At 48.3% G+C, this 17,793-nt stretch overlaps 1 protein-coding gene across 4 annotated transcripts in view; it reads right to left on the reverse strand.

Moving 5' to 3' along the window:
- rtf2 (replication termination factor 2) overlaps window positions 1-17,793 on the reverse strand; it is a 303,881-nt gene that overhangs the window by 275,106 nt on the left and 10,982 nt on the right. For all 4 annotated transcript variants that reach the window (XM_072514520.1, XM_072514519.1, XM_072514518.1 and 1 more), the window contains exon 2: window positions 13,743-13,837. In XM_072514520.1, coding sequence (XP_072370621.1) covers window positions 13,743-13,837 — 95 coding nt within the window. The remainder of the gene's footprint in view (window positions 1-13,742; window positions 13,838-17,793) is intronic.

Raw genomic sequence — 17,793 nt, forward strand, 5'->3', positions numbered from 1 at the left:
CAGACAGACAAACCTGCGAAAGACACCTCTACTCGGGCCGGAAGTGGAGACAGCTGGATCCGCAAGGGATACCTCTACTTGGGCCGGGAGTGGAGACAGCCGGACCTCCGAGAGACACCTCTACTCGGGCCGGGAGTGGAGACAGCCGGACCTGAAAGGGGAATCTCTGCTCGGGGCAGGAGTGGAGACAGGGTAGCCTGCTAGAGGCGCCTCTACTCAGGCCATAAGCAGAGACAGCCGGACCTGCGAGGGACAGCTGTACTCGGGCTGGGAGCAGAGACAGCAGGGCATGCGAGGGGCACCTCAACTTGGGCCGGGAGTGGAGACTGGCAGACCTGCAAGGGCCATCTCTACTCAGGCCTTGGAGACTGGTGGACCTGCGAGAGACACCTCTACTCAGGTCGGGAGTGGAGTCAGGCGGACCTGCAAGAGACACCTCTCCTTGGGCCGGGAGTGGAGACAGGTGGACCTGCAAGAGATACCTCTACTTGGGCTGGGAGTTGAGACAGACCGACCTGTGAGGGACACCTCTACTCAGGCAGTGGGCTGAGTTTGAACAGCAATCCAGGAGTGACGTCACAGGAAAACGGTAAGTTAATTGGCTGGTAAATAACTGCTCATTTCCATTAGCTATTTTTTAGATTAAAAGTAAAAAGGAGAAATATTTTACAGATTAGATAACCTAAAAACCAGTGGAAATTTAAAAGAAACAAATTAAAAACTAATTAAATAAAATAGAGATGTGGAACCAGAAGATATGTTGTAACTTAACTGCATGATGTGGGAGCTGGCGGACCCCATTGTGGTTCCTACTGAACACATCTGTATCAAGTGTCGGTTGCTCAAGGAACTTTGGCTCTGTGTTGATCATCTGGAGTCTGAGTTTCAGACGTTGCAACCAATCTGTGATATTCACCGGTTTGCCCCGGGAAGTATGGACGGGGGGTTCCGGTGATGGCGGAGAGCGGGGATTGAGAGAATGGGGGATATGTTCATAGAGGGGAGCTTTCCGAGTATGAGGGCACTGGAGGAAAAGTTTGGGTTGGTGAGGGGAAACAAATTCAGGTATCTGCAGGTGCGGGACTTCCTTCGTAAACAGGTGTCAACCTACCGCTAAGGGGGATTCAGGACAGGGTAGTTTCCAGAGGGTGGTTAGGAGAAGGGAGCATCTCGGACATTTATAAGGAGCATATGGGGTCGGAGGAGATGCAGACCGAGGAGCTGAAGCGCAAGTGGGAGGAGGAGCTGGGAGCTGAGATGGAGGATGGTCCATGGGCAGACGCGTTGAGTAGAGTCAACATGTCAGATACATGTGCCAGGCTCAGCCTGATACAATTTAAGGTTGTTCACCGGGCTCACATGACAGTGGCCCGGATGAGCAGATTCTTTGGGGTGGAGGGCAGGTGCGCAAAATGTGCGAGAGGACCGGCGAACCATGTCCACATGTTTTGGACATGTCCAAAGCTTAGGGGATTTTGGCAGGGGTTTGCGGACGTCATGTCCACGGTGTTAAAAACAAGGGTGGCGCTGAGTCCAGAGGTGGCGATTTTCGGGGTGTCGGAAGACCCGGGAATCCAGGAGGAGAAAGAGGCAGACGTTTTGGCCTTTGCTTCCCTGGTAGCCCGGAGACAGGTACTATTAGCTTGGAGGGACTCAAAGCCCCGAAGTCAGAGACCTGGCTATCAGACATGGCTAGCTTTCGCTGTTTGGAGAAAATCAAGTTCGCCTTGAGAGGGTCACTGTTAGGGTTCACCCGGAGGTGGCAACCGTTCGTCGACTTCTTTGCGGGAAAGATTAACTACCTTGAATTCGGCCAGTGGTCAGGGACAGGAGGGTGTTACTATGAGTGAGGTAGGTAGAGGGATCCAAGAGGTAGGGTTGCAGGATCCTCAGCCCTTTGCTTGTCCAACATGTTTGAGATTCTTGCTGTCTGTGTGGACAAGGGCAGGGACTGTGGGGAGCATGACTATAATGTGACCATAGCACCATGGTACAGGAGCCATTCAAGTGGGAGGAGAGAAGAGAATTGCAGTCGCAATCGAGGATAGTATAGTTAGGGGCATAGACACTGTTCTCTGTAGCAAGGATCAAGAGTCCCGAAGGTTGTGTTGCCTACCTGGCGCCAGGGTTCGGGATACCTCATCTGGGCTGCAGAGTAGTGGGAGGGGAAAGTTGTCCTGGTCCACATAGATGCCAACAACATAGGAAGAACAACGATAGAGGTTCTGCTGAAGGAATATGAGCAGCTAGGGGCTAAATTAAAAATGAAAAAAAGGTAATCTGCGCCACAAGCCAATTGTTACAGGGTCAAGAGGTAAATGTATGCCTCAAAAGTTGGTGTGGGAGAAATGAGTTTGAATTCATGGGACAATGGCACCAGTACTGGGGAAGGAGGGAGCTGTTCCAACTGGATGGTCTTCACCTGAATCATGCTGGGACCAGAATCCTGACGAATCGCATAACTAAGGCTGTAGATAGGGCTTTAAACTAAATAGTTTGGGGGGGGGGGGGGGGGTTAGTTGTATGGAAAATTAGAAAATCAAAGTTAAAGGAGAAGATAGGAGTGCAGGTTAGTGATGCGGCTGATTGTCACCATAAAATAAAAGGAAGGGGCAGAACGTGTGAACTTAATAATGCACCAAGGAATCAAACAAGAGTGGGGAAATTTGATAATAGAACAAATTTTAGGACTTTGTATCTGAATGCATGAAGCATGCAAACAAAATTAATGAGTTAAAAGCGCAAATAGAGGAAAAGGGGTATGATTTGGTGGCAATTACTGAGACATAGTTACAAGGTGACTAGGTCCAGGAGTTGCATATCCAAGGCTGTAAGGAACTAAATCATGAAGTCAGCGTGACTAAGGGGAAGAGTAGGCAGGGAGCAGATGATGAACGCAAAGGGACTGGTGGTCTGTGGTGCATTTGTTTTAATGCAAGAAGTGTAGTAGGTAAGGCAGATGAACTTAGGGCTTGGATTAGTACCTGGTAGTATGATGTTATTGCTATTACTGAGACTTGGTTGAGGCAAGGGATCCTTGCTGGGACCTTTGCTCTTTGTAGTATATATAAATGATTTCGAGGAAAATGTAACTGGTCTGATTAGTAAGTTTGCAGACGACACAAAGGTTGGTGGAATTGCGGATAGCGATGAGGACTGTCTGAGGATACAGCAGGATTTAGATTGTCTGGAGACTTGGGCGGAGAGATGGCAGATGGAGTTTAATCCGGACAAATGTGAGGTAATGCATTTTGGAAGGGCTAATGCAGGTAGGGAATATACAGTGAATGGTAGAACCCTCCAGAGTATTGAAAGTCAGAGAGATCTAGGTCACTGAAAGGGGCAACACAGGTGGAGAAGGTAGTCAAGAAGGCATATGGCATGCTTGCCTTCATTGGCCGGGGCATTGAGTATAAGAATTGACAAGTCATGTTGCAGCTGTATAGAACCTTAGTTAGGCCACACTTGGAGTATAGTGTTCAATTCTGGTCGCCACACTACCAGAAGGATGTGGAGGCTTTAGAGAGGGTGCAGAAGAGATTTACCAGAATGTTGCCTGGTATGGAGGGCATAAGCTATGAGGAGCGATTGAATAAACTCGGTTTGTTCTCACTGGAACGAAGGAGGTTGAGGGGCGACCTGATAGAGGTATACAAAATTATGAGGGGCATAGACAGAGTGGATAGTCAGAGGCTTTTCCCCAGGGTAGAGGGGTCAATTACTAGGGGGCATAGGTTTAAGGTGAGAGGGGCAAGGTTTAGAGTAGATGTACGAGGCAAGTTTTTTACGCAGAGGGTAGTGGGTGCCTGGAACTCGCTACCGGAGGAGGTAGTGGAAGCAGGGACGATAGGGACATTTAAGGGGCATCTTGACAAATATATGAATAGGATGGGAATAGAAGGATACGGACCCAGGAAGTGTAGAAGATTGTAGTTTAGTCGGGCAGTATGGTCGGCACGGGCTTGGAGGGCCGAAGGGCCTGTTCCTGTGCTGTACATTTCTTTGTTCTTTGTTGTAGAGAAAGGGCTGGCCCACTCAAGGGCAAAGGAGGAAAGTTATGCGTGGAGTCAGAGAAAATGGGTGAGATTCTGAACGAGTACTTTGCATCCATATTCACCGAGGAGAAGGACATGGCGGATGTTGAGGTTAGGGATAGATGTTTAATTACTCCAGGTCAAGTCGGCATAAGGAGGGAAGATGTGTTGGGTATTCTAAAAGGCATTAAGGTGGACAAGTCCCCAGGTCCGGGTGGGATCTATCCCAGGTTACTGAGGTAAGTGAGAGAGGAAATAGCTGGGGCCTTAACAGATATCTTTGCAGCATCCTTGAACACGGGTGAGGTATCAGAGGACTTGAGAATTGCTAATGTTGTACCCTTGTTTAAGAAGGGTAGCAGGGATAATCCAGGTAATTATGGACCGGTGAGCCTGACGTCAGTGGTAGGGAAGCTGCTGGAGAAGATACTGAGGGATAGGATCTATTCCCATTTGGTAGAAAATGGGCTTATCAGTGATAGGCAACATGGTTTTGTGCAGGAAGGTCATGTCTTACCAACTTAATAGAATTCTTTGAGGAAGTGACAAAGTTGATTGATGAGGGAAGGGCTGTAGATGTCATATACATGGACTTCAGGAAGGCATTTGAGAAGTTCTCCATGGTAGGCTGATGGAGAAAGTGAAGTCTCATGGGGTCCAGGGTGTACTAGCTAGATGGATAAAGAACTGGCTGGGCAACAGGAGACAGAGTAGTAGTGGAAGGGAGTTTCTCAAAATGGAGAACTGTGACCAGTGGTGTTCCACAGGGAGCCGTGCTGGGACCACTGTTGTTTGTGGTATACATAAATGATCTGGAGGAAGGTATAGGTGGTCTGATTAGCAAGTTTGCAGATGACACTAAGATTGGTGAAGTAGCAGATAGTGAAGGGAACTGTCAGAGAATGCAGCAGAATATAGATAGATTGGAGATTTGGACGGAGAAATGGCAGATGGAGTTCAATCTGGGCAAATGCGAGGTGATGCATTTTGGAAGATCCAATTCAAGAGCTAAGTATACAGTAAATGAAAAAGCCCTGGAGAAAATTGATGTACAGAGAGATCTGGGTGTTCAGGTCCATTGTACCCTGAAGGTGGCTGCGCAGGTCGATAAGAGTGGTCAAGAAGGCATACGGCATGCTTTCCTTCATCGGAAGGGGTATTGAGTACAAGAGTTGGCAAGTCATGTTACAGTTGCATAAGACTTTGGTTCGGCCACATTTGGAATACTGCGTACAGTTCTGGTCGCCACATTACCAAAAGGATGTGGATGCTTTGGAGAAGGTTCACCAGGATGTTGCCTGGTATGGAGGGCGCTAGCTATGAAGAGAGGTTGAGTAGATTAGGATTATTTTCATTCGAAAGACGGAGGTTGAGGGGGGAGGACCTCATTGAGGTCTACAAAATCATGAGCGGTATAGACAGGGTGGATAGCAAGAAGTTTCTTTCCCCAGAGTGGGGGACTCAATTACTAGGGGTCACGAGTGCAAGGTGAGAGGGGAAAAGTTTAAGGGAGATATGCGTGGAAAGTTCTTCACGCAGAGGGTGGTGGGTGCCTGGAACGCATTGCCGGCGGAGGTGGTAGAGGCGGGCACGATAGCGTCATTTAGATGTATCTAGACAGATACATGAATGGGCAGGGAGCAGAGGGATACAGATCCTTAGAAAATATGCGACAGTTTTAGATAGAGGATCTGGATCGGCGCAGGCTTGGAGGGCCGAAGGGCCTGTTCCTGTGCTGTAATTTTTCTTTGTTCTTTGCTACTCAGTATTTGGAAGGATAGATGGGAAGGAAAAGGAGGTGGTGTAGCTTTGCTAGGAAAGGAAAGGATGTGCTGTAATGGGAAATGATATAGACACTGGAGATCAAGATGTGGAATCAGCCTGGGTAGAAATAAGAAATAGCAATAGAAAAGTCTCTGGTAGGAGTAATCTCTTGGTCCCCAAACAGTAGTTCCTCAGTGGGGCACAGTATAAATCAGGAAATATGGGAGGCTTGCAAGAAAGGTACGACAATAATCATGAGCAATTTTAATATGCATATAGATTGGATTAGTCAAATTGGCTAGCCTCAAAGGAGAGTTGAATCTATGTATTAGAGATTGTTTCTTGGAGAAATATGTTGTGGAACCAACTAGGGAACAGGCTATTCTGGGTTTGGTATCGTCTAATTAAGAGGGATTAATTAATGACCTTGTAGTTAAGGACCCTCTGGGGACGAGTGATCATAGCATGATAGAATTTCAGTTTGAGGACGAGAAACTGGAGTCCCACACCAGCATTTTGAAGATAAACAAAGACAATTACATCGGCATGAGACAGATTTGCCCCTAGTGAACTGGGCAGGAAGACCAAAAGGTAGGCGAGTTAATGAGCAGTTTTTTTAAGGAGCTGTTCAATTCCTCCCAACTAAAATGTATTCCAGAGTGGAAGAAAGATTGTCAGGAGGGGGGGGGGGGGGGGGGGGGGGGGGAAAACAACATCCATGGTTAAGCAAGAAAGTTAAAGATAACATAAAGACAGAAGCTAAGGCATACCATATTGTAAAGGCCTGTGGCAGGGTGGTAGATTGAAAAACATTTGAAGAACAACAAAGGCCAAAAAGTAATAAAAAGAACATGAATAAATTATGAAAGAAAACTAGTGCAAAATATAAAAAAGATAGCAAAAGCTTCTGGAGGCATATAAAAGGGAAGAGTAGCTGGAGAATGAGGCTGGGAGTTAATAGCGGGAACATAGAAACAACAGAGATGTTAGATCAATATTTTGCCTCAATTTCCTTTGTGAAGGACACTAGTACCATCCCAACAGAAACGGGTAATGCAAAGGGAGGAACTTGGAACAATCATCATCAATAGGGAAACGGTACTGAACAAACTATTGGGATTGAAGGCAGACAAGACCCCAGGGCCTGATGGCCAACATCCGAGAGTCTTCAAGGAAGTAGCAGCAGAGATAGTGGATCATTGGTTATGATATTCCAAAATTCCTTGGAAGCGGGAAAGGTTCCAGTGGATTGGAAAAATACTAGTGTATTTGCCCTTATTCAAAAAGGAGGGAGGCAGAATGTGGGAAATTACAAACCAGTTCTGTCACTGGGAAATTATTAGAATCCATTATTAAGTAAATAATAACAGTACATTTAGAAAGTCAAAATGCACTTTGGTCAGCATGGTTTTAAGAAGGGTAAATCATGTTTGACTAATGTGCTGGAGTTCTTTGAAGATGTAACAAGTCAATTGGATAATGGGCATCCTGTAGATGTAATATATCTGGACTTCCAGAAGGCATTTGATAAAGTGCCACACAAAAGGTTAATACACAAGGTAAGATCACATGGGATTATGGGTAAATTATTTGCTTGGCTAGAAGGCTGGCCAACCGACAGAAGGCAAAGAGTCAGGATAAATGGGTCTTTTTCTGGTTGGCAAGATATAACTCGTGGGCCCCAACTGTTTACAATATATGTTAATGACTTGGATATAGGGATACAAGGTACTATAGCCAAATTTGCAGATGACACTAAAATCGGTGGGATAGTAAATTGCAATGAGGAAATAAGACATTTACAAATGGATATAGAGAGTAGGTGAGTGGGCCAAAATTAGGCAGATGGAACTTAACATGGATAAGTGTGAAGCTATTATTTTGATTGGAAAATTGAAAGGTAACTCATGCATATCGAGAGAAGCTTCAGAGTGCTTTGGTACAGAGGAATCTAGATATCCTCGCAGAAGCAGCAGGTAATAAGGAAAGCAAGTGGAATTTAGTAGTTAGGTGAGAACTTCACAGCTCCCAAATGGATTCTCGTGAGTGGGCATGCGATGTGGGGGTTATTGCCTAGCATCCTAATCAAATAGTGATGACTGAACACTGTGCCTGAGCACAACAGGAAGCAATATCACAGACGTAGCAGCCAACACCCGAACACCCAGGGACTGGGCCCCGACACCGGGGACATTTCTGTGACCAGAGTGTGGGTGAGTGCACCTGGGAGGAGTCCAGTAACTTGTCCAGGTAACGTTACATGCGGGTGTCTGGGGTACAGGGTCTGGGTCCGGTGACCAGTGACCTCCCGCTGTGGCTGGGATGCGTGGGCAGGGTGTGTCGGATGGGAAGGGGGGGGGGGTGCAATGGGGGAATGTAGGACATTGCTGGTTGTCAGTCTTGTAATGTTCTTGTCGGATGGTCTGATTTATATTACAAGAACACTTATAGCTAAGATTATAAACGATTTATTAACATGAACTGTGGGTCAAATATATACAAACAATAGATGAATAATAGTATGAACATGCACAAGCAACACCTTACCCAGCTCCCTAGTCAGTCTGAGGTCACCTGACTCTAACATTCACTTATATATGAATGAGACTCTTATTGGCTAGTCGGTGAATTACAACACAGCCATGATGTCACGACAAAGTCTCCCAATCTCTCGGATTCCTTACAGATATTACACGAGATGGATAGTATTTTGGACCCAGCGGAAGACGCCCTTGCGGTGCTGCTGGTAGGTCAGGCGGGCAGGCGCTGGAGAAGGCGGCGGCAGCAGAGACTCAAGGCGGTGGCCTCTGTGCAGGGCCCCACCCCATACCCTGAGGAGCCCCACAGGAGGCTCCACCTCAACAAAGGGACAGTGGTGGACCTGGCACCACGTGGAGGAGGAGAATACCCACTCCCAGTGGCCTCCCCAGCCCTGAACTTCTACACCTCAGGATCCTTCCAGGGTTCGAGCGGGCCCTTGAAGGGACCCAGAGGCGGAAGCCTGCGAGACCCAAGGTGTACAGACATCACTAGTCTTTCGAACAGATGACAGACAGCGTGCGCCGCAGGAGGCTCCACCTCAACAAAGGGACAGTGGCGGACCTGGCACCACGTGGAGGTGGAGAATACCCACTCCGAGTGGCCGTCCCAGCCCTGAACTTCTACACCTCAGGATCCTTCCAGGGTTCGAGCAGGGCCTTGCATAGCATCTCACAAGCTACAGCCCACAACTGCATCCGTGATGTCACAGATGCACTGTTTGCCCAGGCAGTCTGTATAAACTTTGACATGGATCAAACCCTACAGGATGCCCAGACAGGAGGATTCTCTGCCATCGACGGGATGCCTCAGGTGTCCGGGCCGTCAGGGAGTGCCCTACATCAGCAGGAAGGGGTTCCACACCATGAATGTCCAGTTTGTGTGCGACCACTAAGTGCGTGACAGCTACATCCTGGGGCAGTGGGACATCCCTGGCCTCTGCGAGGACCACCCCAGGATGGCCATTTGGCTCTTGGGAGATAAGGGGCACTGAGGACCTGGCTATTGGCACCAGTACGGAGGCCGGAGACCGATACAGAGACCCGATACAATGAGTCCATGCAGACACGCAGGCTGTCGTTGAACGGTGCATCGGACTCCTGAAAATGAGGTTCCAATGCCATGACCACTGTAATGGTGCACTGCAGCGCACCTCCCAGAGGGTCGCCCGGTGTGTTGGTCTGCTGTGTCCTGCACAGCCTGGCACAACAGCAGGGAGACGTGCTGGAGGTGGAGGAATATATGGCAACCTCAGAGGAGGATGGTGAGGAGGCTTTGGACCAGGAGGGGCTACTGGACAAGCATGGGGAGGAGACACAGGACCCCCCCCCCCACCCCCCACCCTCCCAGGTTCTGTGTAACATAACTCCAGACTGTGTCGGCACCATCAGCGGGTCACTGCGAAGGCAGGGGGAAATGATAACCTGCTGAGAGCTGAGCGCTGCTGCTCCTCAATCTACACCATAGTCTGAATTCTGCCTGTCAGCTGAATGCTCGCTCACATCCGTCACGCAGGGACAGGAATCCAGAATGCATGCCAGGGGGCTAGGTGGCTGGTCCGCATTGTTGAAGAAAGTGCCACAGGCGTCATATTTCTTGAATGCAAAGTTTTGGAATGCTGTACAAATGTGTCCCCAACTGCCCCTGGTCCCCAATGGTGCCCACCTTTCCCAACCCTTCTCCCTCTCTCCCAGTGCCCTCTCAGAGATCCTCGATCTGCTTAGCCTGCTGTGCTCCACTGCTACGCCTAGGTGTGTCCCCAGGTTGCATATCAGAGGCAGAGGCAGCCTGCTGCCTACCATGTCCCGTGGCCTTCGATGCCCCTGGCCAACGTCCTCTGGGGCCTTTCAGCCAATCGAGTCTGCACCAACCATCATGAAGGTCGGACTGTTATTGGGTGACATCCCTCAGCGAGGCGGACATTCTGTTGAGATCCTCAGCCATGGCCATCACCGACTGCACGATGCCTTGGACACCTTCACTAATGGTGCCAACAGTCTCCACCGCGGTCGCCACCCGAGCAGTGTTTGCCTCAGTGCCACGCATTGCTGGTGACATCTCCGGCACCCGTAGCCTCGGAGACTCCTCCAAACGGCTAGGGACGTGCTGGAGTGTCACTGACACTGAGCATCACAGCCGCACCATATAGACTGCATCAGCTCCGGGTAAACCTGGTCCAGAGGCTCAGTATCTGACTGGGATCCCGGAGACCTCTGACAGCAGTCTTGCCTGGGAATTCCTGTCTCCACCTGATGTGCATCAGCAATTGTGTGGTCCTCATCAGATTGCCCCCAAGAAGCCTGTCCGCTACTGTCATCCACCGAGTTTCTCTGCGTTGGTGGATGGTTGGGATGACAGCTGTGCTGTGAAAACGATGGTCTCCTCGGAGGTATAAAAGATGATAAACGGTATTGGCAATGTAGATGCTTCCTCGTGAGTCAATTTAGAACAAGAGGTCATAGTCTCAAGATTTCCATGTACATAGATCCCTGAAAGTTGCCACCCAGGTTGATAGGGTTGTGAAGAAGGCCTATGGAGTGTTGGCCTTTATTGGTAGAGGGATTGAGTTCCGGAGTCGGGAGGTCATGTTGCAGCTGTACATAACTCTGGTACGGCCGCATTTGGAGTATTGCGTACAGTTCTGGTCACCGCATTATAGGAAGGACGTGGAGGCTTTGGAGCGGGTGCAGAGGAGAATTACCAGGATGTTGCCTGGTATGGAGGGAAAATCTTATGAGGAAAGGCTGATGGACTTGAGGTTGTTTTCGTTGGAGAGAAGAAGGTTAAGAGGAGACTTAATAGAGGCGCACAAAATGATCAGGGGGTTGGATAGGGTGGACAGTAAGAGCCTTCTCCCGCGGATGGAAATGGCTGGCACGAGGGGACATAACTTTAAACTGAGGGGTAATAGATATAGGACAGAGGTCAGAGGTAGGTTCTTTACGCAAAGAGTAGTGAGGCCGTGGAATGCCCTACCTGCTACAGTAGTGAACTCGCCAACATTGAGGGCATTTAAAAGTTTATTGGATAAACATATGGATGATAATGGCATAGTGTAGGTTAGATGGTTTTTGTTTCGGTGCAACATCGTGGGCCGAAGGGCCTGTACTGCGCTGTATTGTTCTATGTTCTAAGATAAGTGGTAGCAGATTTCAAGGAGAGATGAGGAGAAATTATTCCTCTCAAAGGGTTGGGAATCTATGGAATTCATTACCCCAGAATGTGGTGGATGCCGAGACATTGAGTAAATTTTAGGAGACAGACAGATTCTTAATTATTATTGAATGGCGGAGCAGGCTCGAGGGTCTAAATGAGACACCTGCAAATAAAGCACTTCCTCCGCAAAGAGACAGTAGGGTACCCCTGGACCCCGGAGACCACACTATTAGAGGGCCTGATGAATACAGACAGTAAAAGAAGTGGGACTCTATGGGAAAATATAAGGACACCCTACTGGACAGAGCCCGAACACCACTGGACGAAACCAGACGGAAATGGGAGGACGAATTGGGGACAGATGTGGAGTGGGGACTCTGGAGCGAAGCACTAAGCAGGGCCAAGTCCACCTCCTCCTGCCCAGCCTCACGCAGTTCAAAGTGGTGCATAGAGCACACCTGACCAGAACTCACGAAGGTGGAGGACAAATGTGAATGGTGCCAGAGGCGCCCGGCCAACCACATTCCCAGGTTCTGGGCTTGTCCCAAATTTGCTCCTTTTATAAGGTCCCCATGTTCTGGGCTTGTCCCAAACTTGCTGGGTTCAGGACAGCCTTCTCCGAGGCGATGTCGAAGGTTGTAGGTGTGAGGGTTAAGCAGTGCCCAAATGCGGTGATCTTCGGTGTATCGGAGCAGCCAGAACTACACATGAAAGAGAGCCGACGCCCTAGCTTTCGCATCCCTAATCGCACGCCAGAGAATCCTGCTCGGCTGGCGATCAGCAGCACCACCCACAGCTGCAGACTGGCTAACTGAGCTCTAAGAATTTCTCCACCTGGAGATCAAATATGCCATCCGAGGGTCGGAGGGTGGCTTCCTAAATGTATGCAGGTAGTTTGTCGGCCTGTTTAAGAACCTCTATGAGGCCAGCAACAATGAGTAGACAGGGGAACTGGAAAGTTAAAAAGAAAAGAGAGGGGAAAATGAGGAGGAAGGGCTGGAGAGGCAACATGGGAGGGAGGGGGCAGAAATCAGTTTCTCTAACCCTGCACAAAAAGCTTTTGGCAAGCAAACCGGCACGCATTGGAATAGGAACAGAAACTGTGGCAGAAAACTCAGCCTGCCAAGGACAGGGGGGAGTCTGTCTCACCTTTTAGGTCAGCCTTAACCCTACCCACCAGACTTGTGGAATTTAATTCCCAAAGCTGAGCCCAATCCCGCTGCACCCCAAAGTTCCTAAGAGGGGGTGCCTGCCAAACTAACTGGCAACAGTCTCCCCCCCCCCCCGCCCGCCCAGCTTCCTTCTCCGGTGGGGTAACCGAAAAATACTCACTCTTATGAAGATTTAACATATACCCAGAGAACGCGCCAAACCGCTTCAACAGCGCTATTGTCCACACCATTGTAGGAACCAGTGTCTGAAATGTACAGTAACAAGCCATCAGGGTACAGGGACACCCTATGCTCCACCACCCAGACCCCCTCGCTATCCGCCGCCACTGCCCCGAATTCCTCAATGCAATGGCCAACAGATCTATTGCCAATGCAAACAAGAGAGGGGACATAGAGGCACCCCTGCCTCATTCCCCAGTGCAACTGGAAGTATTTTGAGCTCATACTATTCATGTGAGCACAAGCCCAAAGTTCTTTGTATAACAGTTTCACCTACGACACAAACTTGGTCCCAACCCCAAACCACTCCAACACCACAAACAAATAGTTCCACTCTACCCTGTGGAAGACCTTTTTCTGTGTCCAGCACCACAACGATCTCCTGCAACCGTGCTTTACATTCAATGTTCACATTCAATAAAGAGATTGGCCGATACGACCCAAACTCCACTTGGTCCTTATCCTTCTCCAAAAGGAGCAAGATAGATGCCTACATCATCATCTCCAGGAGCGACCACCGAACCATTGAGTCCTCAAATGCCTCCACTAGCAGTGGTATCAGCCAGTCGACAAACGTTTTATAAAATTCCACTAGGAACCAATCTGTGACTTCTCATTTGTTATCAGTGCACTGTGAGTAGTACTCCAACTCTTGCCGCCATTGCTAAAGAAATTCTATCCGAAGTATCTTGCCAAAAATCACAGTGAGAAAATATTCACAGGGAGGCATCAGAGACAGGTTTCAGAAAGTGTACAAATAGCCACTGCCCATAAAAAACATTTGAATTATTAGATACTTCCATTAGATACTTCTGATGAATACACCCAGTTGACTATATTTTCCGAATTTAGCTCCTACCTTCCAAGCTCACAAGCGACGATGGGTTTCCTCAGCGGTCTCTGACTGATGGCACAGTAATTCCAGCGGGCAGCCAATGCAGCATTTTTATCAACCTGATAAAGAAGCAGAAACCAATTCAAATACAGAATGGCAGTGTTGTTTCGCAATAAAAGAAGGAAATCTATATTACAGCTCAACAGGGATGATTTGCAATAAAGGTATGAGGTTTTGAACTGACTGAATTGAAAATGTTCTCAAATTAAAGGAATTGAAAAATCCAATGTAGGGAAATTGGTCATTAGTAAATCGAGTCAATCACAAACATCCCTCTCAATCCACATTCCCTATTCCACTTCTAATTGCAAGGATCCTCCTGTTTAAACCCTATGGTTCCTGTTTTCCCTTTCCTTTATTTTTTACTATTACAATTTTCACCTATGGATGATTTAGGGACCGGTCTTGAAGGCAACCGATATCTTTAATGCAGGAGCAGTGACCTGTGGTTTAAAGAAGCAGCCTTTAATTCAAACAATCAGGTTCCAGAACGATTTGACTGACTTGGCTGGCCGCCAATGAACTGCCCAATAAGGCTGGGTTGTTTTAGTTTTGCTTTCAGTTCAGAAGCTGGAAGTTTCTCTCTCAAAGATCTAATGAATTCTTTCTTAAAAAATCCAGTCTTAGAACTCTTTTCTTTCCCCAGTCAGACTGGATGTCATTTCACTGAAACTGCAAAGGATTGAGATTAATACTCAGGCTGGAGTCTGGGTTTGATGCAAAATAAAGAGTCTTACGAAAGATGGAGTCTCAAGGTGGACCTTTGAGTTGAACGCCCAGTGTAATAAAAGGTTAAAGTGTCTCTCCACGCCCGCGGGTGCGGCGGGCTTTTTTGGAACGGGGACGGAGGCTGGCGTTGCCGATTTAAAAACATTTATTTATTCATTCTTGGGATGTGAGCATCGCAGGCAAGGCCAGAATTTGTTACCCGTCCCTAATTGCCTCGAACCGAGTGGCATTTTAAGAGTCAATCACATTGCTGTGGATCTGGCGTCACACATCGCCAGACTGGGTAAGGACTGCTGATTTCCTTCCCTAAAGTGAACCAGGTGGGTTTTTACGACAATCGATAATGGTTTCATGGTCATCATTAATTTCTAATTCCAGATTTGTTTATTGAATTCAAATTTCACCATTTGCCCTAGTGGGATTCGAATCAGGGTCTCCAGGGCATTACCCTGGGGTCTGGATTACTAGTCCAATGACAATACCACTATGTCACTGGACCCACGGAGTATCTGGCCAGTGAAAACGGTAAAGGCACCAACAACAAAGCCCTCAAACATATACCGCTACCCCGAATATGATAAATTACTGGGTGGCGAACATTGTAATGGTGAGGAAATGGGCCGTGGGGGAGGGGCTGGTGTGGGTGGAGGCATTGTGTCGGGGAACATGTTTGAGGGCTTTGTTGTTGGTGCCTTTAGCGTTCTTGCTGGCCAGGTACTCCACGGGTCCAGTGGTGGTGTGGATCCTTAAGAATGTGGAGACGGTGGAGGCAACATTTGGGGCTGTAGGGTACCTTGGTGTGAGCAGTGATCTGTGATAATCATAGGTGTGCGCCAGCGAGGCTGAGGTTCAGGGGGTGATAGCAGGCAGGGATTGAGCAGTTAGTGGACTTGTTTACAGGGGCAAATCTGCAGGGCTGGAGGACTTGGAGGTAATCCACAAGTTGCCCAGGGGGAATTGCTTTAGGTACCTGCAGGATCGGGACTTCGTCAGAAAGAAGGTGCTGTCCTTTCCGGGGCTGCCGCCCCTGGGATTGCAGGACAGGTTTTGTTTAAAGATGAAATAGGGGAGGGGAAGGTGTCAGATATATATAAGAAATTGAGGGAGTGGGAGGGAGCCCTGGTGGGGGATATTCAGCATAAATGGGAGGAGGAGCTGAAAGGGGAGATGGGGACAGAAGCATGAAGCATGGGCAGAGGCCTTGCAGAGGGTAAATGGGTTCTCGTTGTGTGCAAGGTTAAGCCTCATCAAGTTTTAGAGGGGGGGGGGGGGGGGGAGGTTGTGAGAGAGGCCAAAGTGTTGGCCTCCCTGATAACCCGGAGGTGGATTTTGCTAGGATGGCAGGACTCGGCGCCGCCGAAAGTGGGAGTGTGGGTGAACGACCTGCCAGAATTCCTGAGGCTGGAAAAGGTCAAGTTCGCTCTGCAAGGGTCAGCAGAGGGGTTCACGCGGAGGTGGAAGACGTTTATTGATTTCTTTAAGGAGGATTGAGGTTCTGCAAAGGGTGGGGTAAGAGGATTAAATGGAAAGGCAGATTGTGGTTGTTTTAGTTACTTTGTTGTTGTTCTAATGTTTTGATATATATGAAAATGCCTTGAATAAAAAATTTTTTTTATAAAGTGTCTGCCTGTGAGCACTGAATGAATGTTGCTGCCAGAAAGCCATCACTACACAGGTGGCTTTGACCATTCAACGTGCTGGGAATACAGCCTGAAATAATTCAACATCGAAAGCAAGGATTCTACCTTAATCACTATTACTTTCACTCCTTTCCACCCCTCTGTTTGTTTGTCGTGTGTGTGGGTAGAGGGTGGAAAAGTAAAAGGGTGGGGTAATAGGGTAGCTTGCCATTATTCCATTATAATTTGTGCACATTTCATCTTTACTTATGTTTTCCATAATCAGTAATTGTGTTTCAATTTACTAACCTGGTAAATTATTGGGCGCCAAGGGCCAAAGATTTCTGGAATTTTTTACAAATTATTGGTTAATTCACTTGTGTTGGGACTCCGGGGCCTGTAGGGCTGGTATTGACCAGTCAGCAGCCCAGCATGTCATAACATAAATTGGGGGATCGTCCGAGATTTTTTAGAATTTTTTTTTTTTTGAATTTACAGTGCAGAAGGAGGCCATTCGGCCCATCGCGTCTGCACCGGCTCTTGGAAAGAGCACCCTACCCAAGGTCAACACCTCCACCCTATCCCCATAACCCAGTAACCCCACCCAATACTAAGGGCAATTTTGGACACTAAGGGCAATTTATCACGGCCAATCCACCTAACCTGCACATCTTTGGAACATTAGACGTCAAAGTTTGGTTTACAGCACGAGTTAAAAAGAGACGCCCTGTGGGGTTGGAGGAGGGCAGTACGTCAGGGTTATATGGACGGGTCGTGGAGGAAGAGCAGGTTCCAGTAGAAGAGGATAAGGCCAGATGGGAGGAGTCGAGACCTATTTTGGAGAAGGTGTGGAATGAGAACCTCCGTAGGGTGAATGCTATGTTATCCTGTACGAGGTGGAGTTTGATACAGCTCAAGGTGGGGCAGCACAGTGGTTAGCACTGCTGCCTCATGGCTCCGAGGACCCGGGTTCGATCCTGGCCCCGGTTCACTGTTCGTGTGAAGATTGCACATTCCCCCTGTATCTGCATGGGTCTCATCCCCACAACCCAAAGATGTACAACCCATGCTTATTGTCCCTTAAATGGAAACATTTTTAAAAAAAAAATTTTTTTTAAATTAGCTCACGGTGGTCTTCAACGCACACTTCACCAATGCCAGGATGAATCGATTTTTTGAAGGGGTTGAGGATAGGTGTGAGCAGTGCTCGAGAGGGCCAGCGAACCACATGCCCATGTTCTGGTGCTGTCCCAAGTTGGTGGGTTATTGAGGGTCGTTTTTCAGCATCACATCAGCATCCTAAATGTTAATTTACAGCCCTGTCCATGAGTAGCTATATTTGGGTGTTGGACCAGCTGGAGCTGAGGGCGGATACTCTGGCATTTGCCTTGTTTCTGGTCCAGCGGCGGATTCGGCTGAGTTGGAGGCAGGTGATACTACCTAGTGCCGCAGCGTGGCTAGGTGGCTTGATGGAGTTTTTGTAGCTAGAGAAGGTCAAGTTGAAAATGAAATGAAAATCGCTTATTGTCACAAGTAGGCTTCAATGAAGTTACTGTGAAAAGCCCCTAGTCGCCACATTCCGGCGCCTGTTCGGGGAGGCTGGTACGGGAATCGAACCTTGCTGTTGACCTGCATTGGTCTGCTTCAAAAGCCAGCGATTTAGCCCA

This window comes from Scyliorhinus torazame, chromosome 8 (genome assembly GCF_047496885.1).
Source record: "Scyliorhinus torazame isolate Kashiwa2021f chromosome 8, sScyTor2.1, whole genome shotgun sequence".
Lineage (NCBI taxonomy): Eukaryota > Metazoa > Chordata > Chondrichthyes > Carcharhiniformes > Scyliorhinidae > Scyliorhinus > Scyliorhinus torazame.